A 15,867-nucleotide genomic window follows, 5' to 3' on the forward strand; every position below is an offset into this window, starting at 1 on the left:
TAAAATACAGAAAAAACGAATAAAATGAAATAAAAGGCAGCAGAAAGAAGAAAAAAATTATAACATCTGTGCCTTTCCTCCATCAAATAAAATTTCAAAAGTAAAATACAGAAAAAACGAATAAAATGAAATAAAAGGCAGCAGAAAGAAGAAAAATCTTATAACATCTGTGCCTTTCCTCCCTCAAATAAATTTATCAATAATAATCTTTACGCAACAAAACAAAAATAAAAAAAAAGTAAGATTAAAAGAAACCATCCAATCTTCCTTGAACTAATAATCCACTCTAGGCAGGTCCTTTTTACATTATTTGTTCGAAGAGGAGCAGGTAAAAGATACGAGATCTTTTGATTTCCTGCCCTTTCTCATACTCATAACATTTAAATGTTCTCACAACARATAAACAAATTATTCCCACATTGAATGAGCATTAAATCTTACATTCTCATCCTTACATGTACAAATATTTATACATTTTTAATATAAATACGATTGAGACACCCATCCTACATAACATATTTCCCAGTAAGCTCCTTTTTAAACATTTATATAGATTTGATATGTATATTTATAAGTTTATATAAATCTGTATATGTTTAAAATGAAGGATATACCTGAGAATAGAGGCAGTGTCAGCTCTGGGTACATGCTGGCGAGCTGGATGGAGAGCTGAGATAAGTTGACGCTGTAGAGTGGAGGCAGGGGGCCGTGTGTTCCATACAAAATATTCCCTGGCTTCTGCTCCACCATCCGCTTCGAGTACGCACACAGTCTGGTCTCCAGCACCTGCACGTACACATTTATCCTTACCGACTGTCTCTTTACCACCTCCTTTGATACCGCTCCTCAAAAAGTTCAAAACCTCGTCCCACCTGCATGAGCTGCATAGAGATTTCATAGATTTCCCTGTTGCTGTCTGAAGCCTTGAACAACACAAGATTCAGCAAAGTCACCAGGTCGAACGGGTAATTTCTGGCGAAATAAGCAAAGAAAGTTAATAACTGCGAGTAATCTAAACCAGTCAGAAGCATTGAAGTGATGCACTGACCTGTTGCCGCAGACTGTAGCGATGGCCTTGAAGCAGCCAGAGGCTAGTTGGTGAGAACCAGTGAAGCAGCGATCCACAGCCCAGTTGAACAGATTAATCTGGTCTGGATTCAGTTCTAAAAGCAGGATGATCACCTCACACCCCAGACGGTGCACCTAATGCCAGACATGTTTTCGTTTAGAGGCAATAATACATCAAAGGAAACAACAATCGGACTGGTATTTCAGGAAAAAAAACAACAAAAACAAAACAAAGGCGACAGTAGTACCCGCAGGTCATGACAGGCCAGAATGTTGTCGAGCCATTTGTAGAGATAACCGTCAGTGGAGAGGCCCACATTGTCAAAAACTGGACCGCAACACAAAACAGCCGACATGGCCTGGAAACAAAATCTGCATTAATGCTAAAAATCCTGTGAACAAAAAATAGGAAAACAAAGTGTGGGGATACGTGTGCTTACTTTGAGAGCACAGTACTGATAGCGAGTGATCTGATGGTTGCGATCGCTGTAACGATCCAGAGGAGTGAACATAACGCTGAAGGGTCCGGCCCACTGGCTGAAGAGGATGAAGAGATGATGTCTCAGAGACTGCTGAGGGAAGAGGAAGCGCCGGTTCTGAACTGTGAAGAAGTGGGCGACAGAGACTCAAAGGGTTAAAGTGAAAAAACAAACAAAACAATGGATGTCATAAAGAYATAGCATCGTTTAAAGGCAATACAATTAATTACCGGGAATACACTGGATGAGATTTGCCACCATCCCACTGAAATGAGCTCTGATGTCTTTCAGCACATCCAGCTCCTTCTCGTTCTCAGCCTCCAGAAGCATCCGGGTCAGATCCACGTATTCAAGAAACAAAGCACCCAGCGCCAAGGAGTCACGCTCCAGAGCTCCATTAGTGCTTCAGGAAAAATAAAATAAAACAAAAAATGGCGGCAAATAAGGAATACGTGTGCATGCATCCAAACAGATAAACGCACACAGCTGTCATGTGTTTACTACCTGTCACTGATAACTCCTGCGTTAGCCAACAATTCAAAGATCCTCAGGAGATGCAGCCGGAGAAGATCCCTCCTCTCTCTGCGCCTCTTGTTCTGAAAACAAAGACAGCAGAGACAAGACGTCTGTTTACTGCTGCGACACATTTATATGAGCTGATATTTCTGCTGCCGTGCAACGTGTTTGAGTGGTGGACAAAATACGTCAAAGCAGTATTAATGTGAACAAGAAGGAGTTTTCCATCACAACATTACGTGATGACAAAATGAGCAGTGCTACTCGTTACACATGTGGTCATAATTTAGTAAGAKATTTTCTGACTGATTAACTGAATTTCAGATGCACACTTATTTTGTACTTTGTGATCAATTAATCGTTTATTAAAGGAGACCAAATTATGGGTCCTAGAAATTTTTATGGTATGTCTGTTTATGGTATGTCTGTGGGCTATCCAGACCATGTTCATTCAATTTAATGCACAAAATAATTCTCAGATAATAAAATTTCCCATTTTCTAGTTCTGCCTGCTCTGACTTCTGTTCAGAAGAGCTGTTTATGTTAATGAGCTCTGTTGGTAACGCCCTCCAAAAATCTGTTGACATTAACTCCGCCCTCCAAAGCCAGCGTTTACGTTAGCATGGCTAATAATAGCAGAAGCTCCGTTGTACAACCATATGAGACCCAGAGGCAGAGTCGTGGTCGCAGCTCCCCCCACCCCCTCCTCTGCTCTGTGCTCACTCTGCATGCTGTTACCAGAGCAGGGAGCAGCAGCGGTCAAAAGACCTCAGAAACTCAAACAGATAGGCTTTAACCTGGCTTTCATAAGCTAAACAATAGAGCTACATGAGAAAACATGTTCATGACGAATGAAAATAAATAAATAATTAAATATTGTCCGTGCCGGTCTCAAACCCTGGTCTCCCACTCTCTGGTCCAACATGCTACCCATTGCACTATTGGAGGCTTGTTGTGAAATGAGCTGCACATTACACAACAACACGGTGACGGCTCTTTATACTGAGGAGGAGGAGTCTAGGGTTGCTAGGTAAGGGGCTGAACGCAGGTTCCAGTGGGTTGTCGTACRGCTTGTGACATCACAAAATGACGGAAGTATAAAACTTGTCRTTAATATACATTAAAAATACATTTACTTACAGTAAATATGCCCCTGGGTGTCTTTTTTTTGGTCCTAGGACTGTTTTTTTAAGAAGTACATACCCAAAGTTGAGTAAAAAAACCTTTAAAAAGTGAATTTTGCATAATAGGTCCCTTTTAAACAGCAAGAGAATGAACATGTCTATTTATTTTCACTCTATATGAGTGTAAATAAATATTCAAGAGTGATTGGACCAGTTTCCTGCACCTGATTTGGGTTCTCTTTGCATGTTTCTTTACAATATTATGGCTGATCAGAATTTATTGCTTCTTTATTCTGGGGTAGTTTTTTTTTAAAACACATTTTATAACGAGGATAATAAATCAAGCATCTTATTCTTCGTCTGTGATGTAGTCTAAATGCGTTTCTGTGTATTTGTTACCTCAGGCCGTCGTTCCAGTGCTTCCTTCATCAGCGGATGGAGTTCTTCAACCAACTCCCTGTATATCAGACACATCAGTAAGTATAGGTGCCATTTATTCCCATACAATGAAGAAATCTGTGCTCTGATTTAACCCATCACACATAAGATACAACCAAGCAGAGCAGCAAGCAGCTATAAGGGCCTGGAGGGAAGTTAGGCTGCAAAACAAGCAATCAAATCTTTGCTTCTTGTAAATAATAAACCAAAAAAAGAAACAGAATGTTTTTAATAAACAACCACTTAGTGCAACTCAAATGTCTGAGGCAGAACTTAAAAACAAAGGACTTGTTTTTTCAGAAAACATTCTAAGGTAAAAATAGATAATCTTTTTAAAATGAAATACCTCCCTAACATAATGGAACATGTGTTGTTTTAAAAAATGTGCAGCACCTCTTTCCTTGTAAGAATTCCTTTAAACACCAGCGACACGTGTACCGGTAGTTTTCCTCCTGCCTGAACGCCAGAGGTATTTGATCTATTCAAGCTATGACAACAATGTGGAGTAAGTAGAAGATGTAAGGAGAGTAAAAACACTAACCGAGCCTGACTTATGTCCCAACCACAACATCATTCATTGTTCAACATAATAATAAATCTATTCTCTGCTGAAACTCACACCTGACAGCCACATGAGACACACGGTGACAGCAAATTACTTCATCTGTCTAAAACATTTAGGTCCGACTGTGAGGCGTTGCATAAGATGCAAGCTGTGCAAGTCCCTGTAGGTGTGTCTCTGTGCAGGTTTGTGTTCGAATACCTGAAGACCAGTGCGTTTGTGCATCCAAAGCCCAACAAAAGAGACTCTGTGATCTCCAGACTCTCAGCTCTCATCAGCGGGACCAGCTGCTTTAAAAGCCAGGCTACAGACGGAGTGCCGATTACCTTTAACAAGAACACACGGATCAGATAACGTCAGAAACTGATCAAACAATAACGAGCTTTTTCATAATACGATTATTATTAATTAGGCCAACAGTTTCCTCATTAATGATTTAGAGAAATATAGTATAAAATCATGTTTACTATGTAAGATCAGAGGCAGTATTTGCTTATTGACAAGACTATATAGGTATTGTTTAAATTATATAGTACAAACTGTAGCATGTATTTTGATCTAAAAGAATATTAAAGAATGATAAATAGTATAAAATGTGTGGGAATATGAAAAAGTGTAAACTTCTCTCACACCTGTTTGAACAAGTAGCTAAAATGACCTTTTGTTGTATTCCTGTTTATGTGCTTATATGTATGTATTTACAGGTATTCTTGTTTTTTTTATTTGTTCAAAACAACGACTATATATCTATGCAACAATTCCACAATCTTAATTAAAGAGACTATTAGTCAAGTATTTTAGGGTGAGTCTAATAAAATGTTTGAAAAATCATTTAATCTTTTAATTTCCTATCAGGCTGCAGTTTAAAAGGCTGGTTGTATTTAGATGGTTTATGTGAAAAAAAAAAAAAAACTATATTGGATTTTAGAGAGCTTAGTGGACAAAAAAATAATCTGACAATCAGAATAATCCCCTTTGACCCAATATTTTCTTAAAAAAAATAAAATTGAAAATAAGTCCACCAGCTACTGCATTTTCATTATTTTAATAAAACGTAATTCTATTTAAAAAAGCTTTCAGGTTATTATTTTGAACCCTGACCTTGTTGTCGTAAGTGACGCTGCCGTCGGGCGTGGTTGCGGTGATTTCAGGCGTGGAGGCCCTGAGGTGGCCGGGCGACATGATGCTGGGCTTGGCCACACCCATGCACAGGATCAGATAGTTACGCCACAGTGACACGTAGTTGTCGCTGGAGCCTGCCGTACTGGTCTTCTTTGCGTTCACCGGACTGCTGCAGAAAAGAGGAAAACACAGACCTCAGATAAATATTTGTCATTCATCCAGCCCTGCTCTTCAAAATTTAAGTGTTTTGTTTTTCTGTACTTGGGGTCCACCAGGGGCAGCAGCAGCTGTAGCCGTGTGAAGACGTAGGGCCAGGCGTAGCCCAGAGCGGTGGAGCAGTGTTTGGGTAGGTGCTCCTGGCGCAGGAAGATGTGCAGACACAGCACCCACGGGTCCTTCACGCACTGCGCGAAGATCCAGACGTGGCTCGGGCTCTTCACGTCATACGAGCTGCTCACCAGGCGAGCGGTCCACTCCACCAGCCACTGGAGGTCRACGTGGTGGCTGAGGGGCAGCGTGGACTGCAGCGGAGGAGGGGGCCAGTTTAGGGGAAAGACGTCAAATCTGTCACTGCGTCGCACCGAATCTGGTTTACTAATCGTACTCACTGAGTCAGAAACGGCTACGTGAACAAAGCTGTCCATTACAGCGGGGCTCAGCTGGTCCATGACCTCTATCATGGGCTTGTCATCGTCCTGCAGGGTGTGACGTTTATATAATCAGTTATTTTTATAACAGCATGACACAACATGAACAAACTCACAGGCTGCATCTCTAAACTCCTCTACAGCCATGTTCTGTTTTCCATGTGCCTTCTCGGTCTTTCCTCTCCACCTGATATACTGTACTTCTATTTATCTGCTTTGAAAATTAATATCAGACAGATGATAACGCATCCTGAGTTCAGTGGGTGTTGACGGGAGTTTCCTGTACCTCAGCGTGTCCCAGAGCTGTAAAGAGGCAGCGTATTTCTCGGAGCACACCGACCGCCAGCTTCCTGGTGCTGACCTGGCACGAGCAGAGGAGCAGCAGGGCCAGGCCTTCGACGGCATGGAGCACGGAGCAATGAGGGCTTCGCTCCGGCATCCGGGGGCTGGTCTGTTGGACGGAGCGGACAAAGAACGCAAAGATTCACTAGTTCTGAACACAGCAACTGGTAAAGAAGCATCTAACGTGCAAAAACTGTTGTGTCTGAAATGTGTTAGTGAAGATTTAAACATGATAAGAGAAACTACATTTAATCATTCCAAGTGCTGAATGACTTAATTAAATTTGATGAAAAGGATTAGAGCTAAAAAAACACCAGCTAAAAGCAAAAATAAGGCTGAGTGTTAGCTAAACGCTAGCTACAAGCACTAAAAGGCTCACTAAAAACTAAACGTAGCAAACAGCTAGGTGAAACTGAAAGTAGCAGAACTTCACCACAGCTAAGTGTAGCAAAAGACTAGAAAAAGCAAGAATAAATTTAAAAAACAGTATAAAAATATAATGAAATTATGAATACCAACAGGTGTAAGAGGAGAAAGCAGCTCTCTGATGGTTCTACTAACCTCAGCTCCGCCCCTCATCTTCCCCTGCAGTTGCAGAGCTATCCTCCACTGTCCGAGCAGCTGGAGGAGGAGCTTCACAGAGGCATCCTGCAGACCCTGATGAGTGTCTTGAACCTTAGAGTTGATAAAAGACACTTAGAAACACCTTAACATTTACTCTTTGTTTTAGGAAATTATTTATAACAATTACTTTATATTTTGCACAGATTAGTAAAAGCAGATTATACTACTGATATTGATGTTTTTAGTTGAGAAACTTTGGAAGTCAGACAAATCTGTGCAGTGTTTTATGTATTCTGATGTTTGTTGTTGGTTTAACATTTGAATAGTAGGAAGATGTGGGATTAAAATTCTCTATTTTCTTTAATTATTTATATTCTTTGCGCAAAACACTTTGGCTGTACCTCACGCAAAAGGAAATGTGTGTAACCAAACAAGACGTCTTCCCTCCAGTCTGAGAAGTCAAGTAACAGGCTCTGCAGGGAGTTCTGGGAAATGAGACGCAGCTCGTCGTCCATGTGCACCGTAAGTCTGAGAGACACAAAACAGAAGTCAGCCTTTATAAAGTTTCTGACTCGTGTGGAGTCATTTTAAAACCTGCTGAAACTCACCGTGAAAGCAGGTCGATGAGCTCGGGTTTGGACATGCTGTCGGGAAGAATACGAGGAATGGCGGCCACGCATGTCCTGAACAGATCGATTTTAGGCTTCCTTTCTCCACTAACAAAGACAGAAGGTCACATTAGGCTTGCTTATAGGAGACAGGAAGTCTCAAAGAATAAAAAAAATGTATATTTTTTGACATACGTGATCATGTCTTCTGGCTCTTTGTTGAGCATCTGGGCGCTGGTGAGCATCATGCAACGGCCCACCTCCTTGTCCAAATGTCTGAGGATGTTATCCAGAGACTTGCGTACCTGGGAGTAGTACAGAGACATGCCTGCAGAGAGCAGATAAACAACGCAGAGTTACAGACAACATTTGAATTCCCGCAGAGCGACTGAGTCCAGACAGAATCAGACCTATTAGTTTGGCTTCTTCCTCAGTAAGAGTCTTGCTGAGGTACGTTTTCTTCTTCTTCAGCGAGTTTCCGGAGGGCAGAGTTGCTCCTGTGTTGGGCATGGGGGGCTCTCCATCCTTCTGCTGTAGRGCGTCAGCTATCACCAGGAACGCACGCAGACCAATGTTCATACGCTGGAAAAAAAGAGCGAGCAGAGTTTTTGTTCAACAAGAGCAATGCAKTTGTTACGAAGTAAAGCAAAAGAAGTGATTATTTTATTACAAAACAGTGTTGCTCACTTGGAACGTAATCTATTGTCTGCAAACAAAGGTATTAGATTAACGTCAGATAAAACCAGCAGCATCACTTTACAGAAGTTCAAAAGTTAAGAGTCATTATTAGGCTCAAGTTTCGAACAGAGAACGCACTGTTCTTTACCCAACTCTGGCAGTGTTTTGAACACAGAATGATCGACAGCAGAAACATTTCTAGTATTTATTAAAAGAGACTGCAACTTTTAAAATAAAACTCTCCTGTTTAATTTGCATTAGTTCTCTCCCTTAAATAACTAAGATTTCTGGTCAAAAAACCAATTTCAGACATCTGGAATGTAAGTGTGGTGAAGATGATTAAATGTAAAACCATCCTGCCATACATGTGAGCTTCCACATTTTGCTAAAAAAAAAAGGCTGCTGCGCTCCCAGAGCAGAAGCTGATTATTAAATTAGCAAGRTGGACTTAGAAGCGAGTGAATGTCCACACCTTCTTTTAATCTCTGCTGCTAACAAGAAACAAAACAAACAAAAAACAAGTTTTTCCTCCTCTGACGTAACTCTACGTTGTGTGCGACGCACGGCAGAAGGGAGGGAGAAATTCCCGCGACAAAAATTTCATATATGAGAAAATTTACATTAGGAAAATAATAAATTTCTGTAATTAATACGACCCCTCAACTTCACAGATTTTTTATTATTAAAAAAATATTATTTTATTTAACATTCATGGCTGCTCTCTTTACCTCAGGGTTGAGACTGAAAGCCTTGGCGGGCTTCCCCACACTCAACAGGTCAAATATGATCTCCTTCATGGCAAAATCCAGTCTCTCCTGAAAACAGGACAAACATACTGGTGGTCCAGGATTCCAGATGYAAAACAGCATCAGGCAACAGGAGCGCTTCCTGTTCCCGATGGTACACTTTTTGAATTAAAAAAGCAAATATACAATTAATGCACATGTTTTTTATACACACCTGAGCGATAAACTGGATGATCTTGACAAAAATATTGAGGGGCATGTCTCTGGGAACGACACTGCGACTTCCTTTGGGAAACAACGTGGAGGTGATGGAAGTCAGACGGCTAAAAGAGGAAGAGAAAAACCTTATGTTCCTCTGAATCGTTTACATTTTTTCTTTTGTGATTGCCTTCTCCAAGGCACTTTAAAGGAATAACCACAAATGGGTTTGGCGGATGGGGCGGCTCTGACCTCTGTGTTGCTGTGTTGCTCTCACACTTGATTCGGATCATGTAGACCCACAGCAGGCGGTAGAGCGATTCCAGTGCCACACGTGCCATCTTTGGATCTCTGTTCTGCAATTCAAACATCATCATGTGAGGCTAATTTGATTTCTCTAGCCTCCACAGTTCTTTTTGATTTTAAACCCTGGAAGGATTTAGAAGATGAAAAGCTACGATTGGTGCAACTCTGGAATTAATTTGTCACTTTATCAAACTGATTGCTCATTTGAATAAATTTACAGTGAACATATTTCATTGTGCTAGTGTAAAAGTGATCACAAGGAAAAAACAAACACATTCGTTCTTACACAAACAGAAATACTGACCTTGAGGTTGGAGAGGCAGTTGTTTAGRAAAATGTGCCATCGGCTGAGGAAGAACTGCTTCTGACTGACGCACAGCAGGCAYGTCACCAGAGGGTACAGGGCCTGGTTAGAAGAGGGACATGGGAGAGGAGAACAGAACCTTAAAGCTCATCAGAGTCTTTCAGTATAAAGAGGTACTTTTCATCTACACTTTGCTCCATCAGACATGATTCTTGTGTAAAAATACTAACACTTAATAAGCTATTACCGGGGTTAAATATGTTTCTGAGCTCAATTAAAATATTTATGATAGTTTCAATGCTATTGCTGTTATTAACATTAACTGAAAWTTTCCTGTTTATTATTTGTCCAGATTTTTTGCAGTTTTAGTATTAAGTGCTATTTTAGCCATTCATATAACATTCAGCTCAGTCAGGACATAGGTGATGTAAATTGAGATTTTTGTACCTTTAATTGTTTTCAAAACATGTAATGCTATTTATACTTTTCCTTCCAATAGAAATACTTACGGCAGATATTTCTTCAGGTACTTTTGCTCTATTTGAATCTGCTTTCGTATGTTAGCTCTATCTTTGTCTTCTTATGCAACGTTTAGGTTTTAGATAATCTTTAGCCACATTTAGCTTTAGCCATCCTTTTGCTCCTTCTATGTTGTAGCCGGCCTTTTGCTACGTTAGTTTTTACCATTTTAGCCTTTTTTTCATTTTAGCATCTAGCTACAATTTGCTATTTTAGCTTTGACCTTGCCTTTTGCTATATTTAGCTATAGCAAGCCTTAATTTCCTTTTAGTTTTAACTATCTTTTGATGCTTTTAGCCAGTACTACATTTAGCTTCAGCGGGCCATTTGCTGCTTTTAGCTAGCATCTTGCTACTTCTAGCCAGYATATTGCTACTTACGGCCTGAAACTACCATTTAGCTTCTTTTAGGTTTTAACTAATGTTTTTCAGTTTATATTTTTTCAGCAAATTTCAGCCCAGTGATTCTGCTCTGGGCGTTCACTGCTTCTTTCGCAAGAAAATGTCATTTCTGAAGTTATTTCTGTCATTTTGGAACACAAAAGCCTGTTTCCTCATCGCTCTTTAGCTGGAATGTTTTACTAATGATCCATGTTAGTCCAGGATTAATTCATGTCACGAGTGTTTTTTCAAATGTTAGTTTTGAAAAGCACACCGAATACCAAGTACTCCTTATCTCTGTGGGTATTTGTTGTTTGTCTCTCTCTCATCACTGAACCTCCCCTCACTTAGGAATGTAAAAGCAAAACGATTATGAAACTGCATCGCACCGCTGTCGTTTCTCTCGTGTCTGTCCGATCAGCTCTAGCTGGTACAGCAAGTTGTTGTAACCTTGATTATTTGGGAAAAGAAAAAAAAAAAGTGTGTAGATAGTGTGTGTAGAGGGTTGGCTGCAAGGCTTGGCGTATTTGGAGACTCTGCTAAAAGAAGCGTTCACACTGAGCCTGCAGAGCAGCATATCAGCCAGCAATGAGGAGCCGAACGAGGAACTCCTGCACAAAACAACACATCAGCTGCAACGCAGCACAGCAGCTCTGTGACGCTGCTTGTTAGCAAACACGCCTGTCAAATGTCTGAACAGCAGACGTCTGCTGACAGTTAACTCTGCTGATTTATCAGTYTGTCTCACAAAGTCTCTCACCTTTAATTTACCTCTAAAAACTACTGATTTAAACAAAACAGCCTAAAAAGAGAACTCAACTAAACATATAATACATATAACAAATATTTGACTTGGTTACTTTAATTTGGGAAAGAATGATCCCAAATATAGCGGTAATAGGCAAAAGTTTGTGATTCTCTGGTGTTATCTGCTAATGTGATTTGAAAATGAGAGTCAGGGATTTTCAATTGATGTGCCATCTGCCAAGATTAAAGCGGCAAACCTTTTTCCTCTTTAATGACCTGATTTGACACGCAGCATGAGGGCGTTTATTTCTCAACCTCCTCTGTCTGGAAAAAAACTATGTTGTGGAATGTTGTGGGAGGATGTGAAGCAAGTGAAAGCCATGGAAATTTCTGACTGAAATCCAGGTTGATGTGCACGACTTAACAACAGTTAGCACTTAGCACATTGTTGCTTAACCAACGGGGTGGAGGGTGTCACAGCCGGTACGATGGGCAGTTGTTTCTGTGTGTGTTCYTTTTTYTGTCTGTTTGCAAAATACCTCACGAACCACTTGTTGTTAAAAGTTAAAAGTAGCTGTAAGGTGTCAAAAAATGCTTAGAAAGTAAACGTTAGATGCACATCTACAAATTATTAGCTTCCAGAGTCAACCTGAATCAAGATAGCCGCCAAACCTGCAAAATGCAAACTCAAAAATGTCTATAACTATAATTTTCACAAATTTTAAAGTTTGATGAGGTAGTAGCTGAGAGTCATCCCTAACAGATACTCTAAATGCTAACAAGTCGTTTTTAAAAATTTGGCAAGGCTGCAGGTAGAGCTGCCACAAACGATTATTTTTATAGTCGATTAATCACCGATTATTTTTTTCGATTAGTCGACTAATCGGATCATACGTTAATTGAATATAAAACATGCAGCTGCTATTATATAACCATTGTTAGATTTTAGCTATATGCTAACTAAAAATAATTGCTGTGGAAGGCAAGTTCTGCTCTGCAGATATTACACAGGTTTCTCTTTCATTTTCTTAAACTGATCCCACATTTTGAGCTCTGTTGTCAGGTAGCCATGATACCAGAGCCTGTCTGTATAATGTCTTGTGACGTCCACGGCCTACCCCAGTTACCACTACTGTGCATGTGTGTCAAGGACAGAAAGGCAGATGTGGCAGTGGAARGTGTCAAAGCAGTTTGGAGAGAAAAACAAAGTAAAAAACAAAACAAACAAACAAAAAAACAACAACTAATCAATTATTAAACTAGTTGTTGACTATATTAATAGTCGATTAGTCGTCGACTGATCATGGCAGCCCTAGCTGCAGGTGATCTGAATGTCTTCAATGAATGCTTTTTTCATTAACTTCCTGGTCCTTTCCTTTCATAAATACTCTTATCAGTATCATTTATTTCATTTCATTGCAGCCCACGTCRTTACGCAGGGCCCTGGACTTTCGTTCCCCCATGTCTGTCATGGGTATGTGTTTCTCCGGACGGATGTTCAAAACTGCAAATTTCGTCCTGCATTACATCTTGATGTTGTGTTTGAATGACAATAAACAATTCCTGATTTATCATTTATTTCTGTAATATTTTGTTTACCWCAAATCTGTTTTAAGAACTTGTTTAAACTTGTTTTTATTGTGCAAAATCTCTTTTTTTGGCCATTAAATGMATTGTTTCTTGCTCTATGTCAGACTCTGGCTCCAACATGTCTTTTAATTAATAAGTAAAAAAATAATAATCTGTGCGGCTATATAGTCGTAGACTCCTCTATTAAACTAGAACGAACCGGTCTGGAAGCTGGARGGGGGTGGGGTGTAAAGCTCCTCATTTAGATTTAAAGAGACAGCCTCAAAATGAGCTGATCTGAGACACACCTCAGAAAAKAGGGGCTTGTGGAGTTACAATAAGGAGGAATTCAGACCAAAGTATTGCAGTTCCACTTTATATCGACCCCAACTGAAGGATTTAAATGTGAAAAAGAAGGACTTAAAAGCATGAGACGTCTCCTTTAAACATCTAGACAAGTGTGTCATTTAGGAATGCCAGAGTAAAGGTTAAAGCATTAAAAAAATGTGTCAAAAATATTTTGATCAACAGGCATATTTCCATCAAAACTTTCAGCTTTATCCATTCTTGTAATTAAACAGCTTAGTTTTACTGTAGGCTTCTTTTGAGACCATAACTGGACTTTAAAAACAGAGCTGTGCAACATTTAATACACTGATTCCTCCACCTGCTTCAGGGCTATAGGCAAATAATGCCCATCTGGCAACGCTTCAAAAATCGCTTGTCTGCACCACGCTGCACTTCTTTAATCCTTCGCACTGAGAGATAAAAACCCCGTGTGTTGCAGTGTTACAGGAAGCGCTTTTACCAGTTGTTGATAATGGAGAGAAGAGATGACGCGGGGTGAAACAGAATCTGATGAGAAACCTACCAGAGAGTGTTTCTTCCTGGAGGACAGGTCCAGGGTCGTGTCGTACAAACTCTCGACAAAATTTCTCAGACATGGAACGTTCACCTCATTCTTCACAGTCTGGAAGAGAAAAATAACAATTTTAGCTAAATGCAAAAACTACARCTTAAAAGTTTAAAAACTGATATTTGTCTTGGAGTTAAGACAGTTTTAATCTGAACCTAGTTGAGCGTAGCTGTATTGCTCTGAGACCAGCAAAAATAACAGACTTACAGCAGCCACTGGTACGAGGATTTCCACAAAGAGTCCAGCTAATGAGTGCTTAATGTCTTTATCCTTCACCTCCAAAAAATACTGCGCACACTCCTGCAGGCAGAAACAGGTGACGAATCAGGAGCAGTGAYACAAACGAGACATAATAATAACCGTGTGCACCTAAGGTCATCGGTTCAAGTCCTGGTTTCATCCCGATGAARGGAAATTAGAAACATCCTGCCCAATTATTATCAAAGAGAAAACAAGAAATGCACTTGACCCAACATTACTCCAATGGAATYTAACTAAACAGCTTCCAGATGTCAGTGGAAGCCTAAGAGAGCCTCTGTACTCTGCTGTGAGGTTAATAATAAAATGATACTTTCTTTTAGGATTTGTGTCATCTAAGCAGCCAGTAACGACCCTACCTGCATGAACTGRAAGGACGCCTCGAAATCTTCCACCGGGTACATTTTGATGCGGAAAAACTTGAGTCCCATAATGAGGCTGATGGTGGACTGGATGACGTACGGGCTCTGCTCCTTCTGTTTCAGCTCCTTGAGCTCGGAGATGAACTTCTTCCTCACAGCTGGGAACCTGAAAGAGAGGGGACCAGGAGTGAACAACTTCTCAGTTCTCCAGAGTTTTAAGTTTCTGCTGTGTGGCRTTACACAATAAATAACACAAAATACACTGCATTGCCTTTACTTGTTGTTGTGTGTGAAGGTATTTCAGGAATGYTTTCAAATTACTTTTTAAATTATTGCTGATACATGTAATGGTGCATGTCATTTTTTTGGTGCCCTGTTAAAGACATACTACTACCGGTAACGCTTTCTTTTACGGTACCATTATTATGTAATTACAAGGTAATAAAAAATGGTAATTAAATGTAATTAATACATTATTATCATGTAATTATGTGGTAATTATGGTACAAAAGAAAAACTACTGTTAGTAAAACTACCTTTATTGGGTAACTACAATCAAGTTACTATTCTTGTCTTTTTCACTCAAGCGTTTAGCTAACCATTTCACCATTACTGCCAGCCTACCTCCATTGTGAATGCTCGACAATCTGTGTTTTAGTTACTATTAACTTACGCCATATTTTTCTCTCCCGCATTCATTATGTTTTGTGTATTATTGTATACTTTGAACTGCATTGACCTTGTGTTTGATTTAAAATTTTAGAAATTAATTCCTGATTTGATGTTTCAATTTTTCGTTGCTTATGTGTAATTGTTTTTTCTGTTTCATTTTATTCTTTCCACCATTTTTATACTGTTAATGATTGTACAGCACCTTGTGGATATATTTCTGTGAAAGGCACTTTATAAATAAAACTGTACTTACTTACTTACTTACTTATTTACTTACTTACTGACTTACTGACTTACTTACTTACTGACTTACTGACTTACTTACTTACTGACTTACTGACTTACTGACTTACTGACTTACTTACTTACTGACTTACTGACTTAATTACTTACTTACTGACTTACTTACTAACTTACTGACTTACTTACTTACTTACTGACTGACTGACTGACTTACTGACTGACTTACTGACTGACTTACTGACTTACTTACTTACTGACTTACTGACTTACTTACTTACTGACTTACTTACTGACTTACTTACTGACTTACTTACTTACTTACTTACTGACTGACTGACTGACTGACTGACTTACTGACTTACTTACTAACTGACTTACTGACTTACTTATTGACTGACTTACTGACTTACTTACTTACTGACTTACTTACTGATTAACTTACTTACTTACTGACTTCCTTACTGACTTACTTACTGACTGACTTACTGACTTACTTACT

General features: G+C 39.6%; 1 protein-coding gene across 8 annotated transcripts in view; it reads right to left on the reverse strand.

Annotated features, from left to right (window-relative positions):
• fryb (furry homolog b (Drosophila)) overlaps nt 1–15,867 on the reverse strand; it is a gene marked incomplete in the record, with an annotated part of 75,711 nt that overhangs the window by 23,801 nt on the left and 36,043 nt on the right. For all 8 annotated transcript variants that reach the window (XM_014003325.1, XM_014003322.1, XM_014003320.1 and 5 more), the window contains 25 exon segments: nt 615–786; nt 873–972; nt 1,049–1,203; nt 1,317–1,427; nt 1,509–1,669; nt 1,778–1,950; nt 2,052–2,143; nt 3,587–3,644; nt 4,389–4,513; nt 5,289–5,478; nt 5,571–5,830; nt 5,918–6,004; nt 6,243–6,407; nt 6,860–6,973; nt 7,264–7,390; nt 7,471–7,578; nt 7,666–7,798; nt 7,881–8,052; nt 8,877–8,963; nt 9,109–9,217; nt 9,345–9,448; nt 9,703–9,804; nt 13,789–13,887; nt 14,041–14,133; nt 14,451–14,619. In XM_014003325.1, the coding sequence (XP_013858779.1) occupies nt 615–786; nt 873–972; nt 1,049–1,203; nt 1,317–1,427; nt 1,509–1,669; nt 1,778–1,950; nt 2,052–2,143; nt 3,587–3,644; nt 4,389–4,513; nt 5,289–5,478; nt 5,571–5,830; nt 5,918–6,004; nt 6,243–6,407; nt 6,860–6,973; nt 7,264–7,390; nt 7,471–7,578; nt 7,666–7,798; nt 7,881–8,052; nt 8,877–8,963; nt 9,109–9,217; nt 9,345–9,448; nt 9,703–9,804; nt 13,789–13,887; nt 14,041–14,133; nt 14,451–14,619 (3,266 nt within the window).

The sequence above is a fragment of the Austrofundulus limnaeus genome, unplaced genomic scaffold, assembly GCF_001266775.1.
Source record: "Austrofundulus limnaeus strain Quisiro unplaced genomic scaffold, Austrofundulus_limnaeus-1.0 Scaffold17, whole genome shotgun sequence".
NCBI classification, from domain to species: Eukaryota; Metazoa; Chordata; class Actinopteri; order Cyprinodontiformes; family Rivulidae; genus Austrofundulus; species Austrofundulus limnaeus.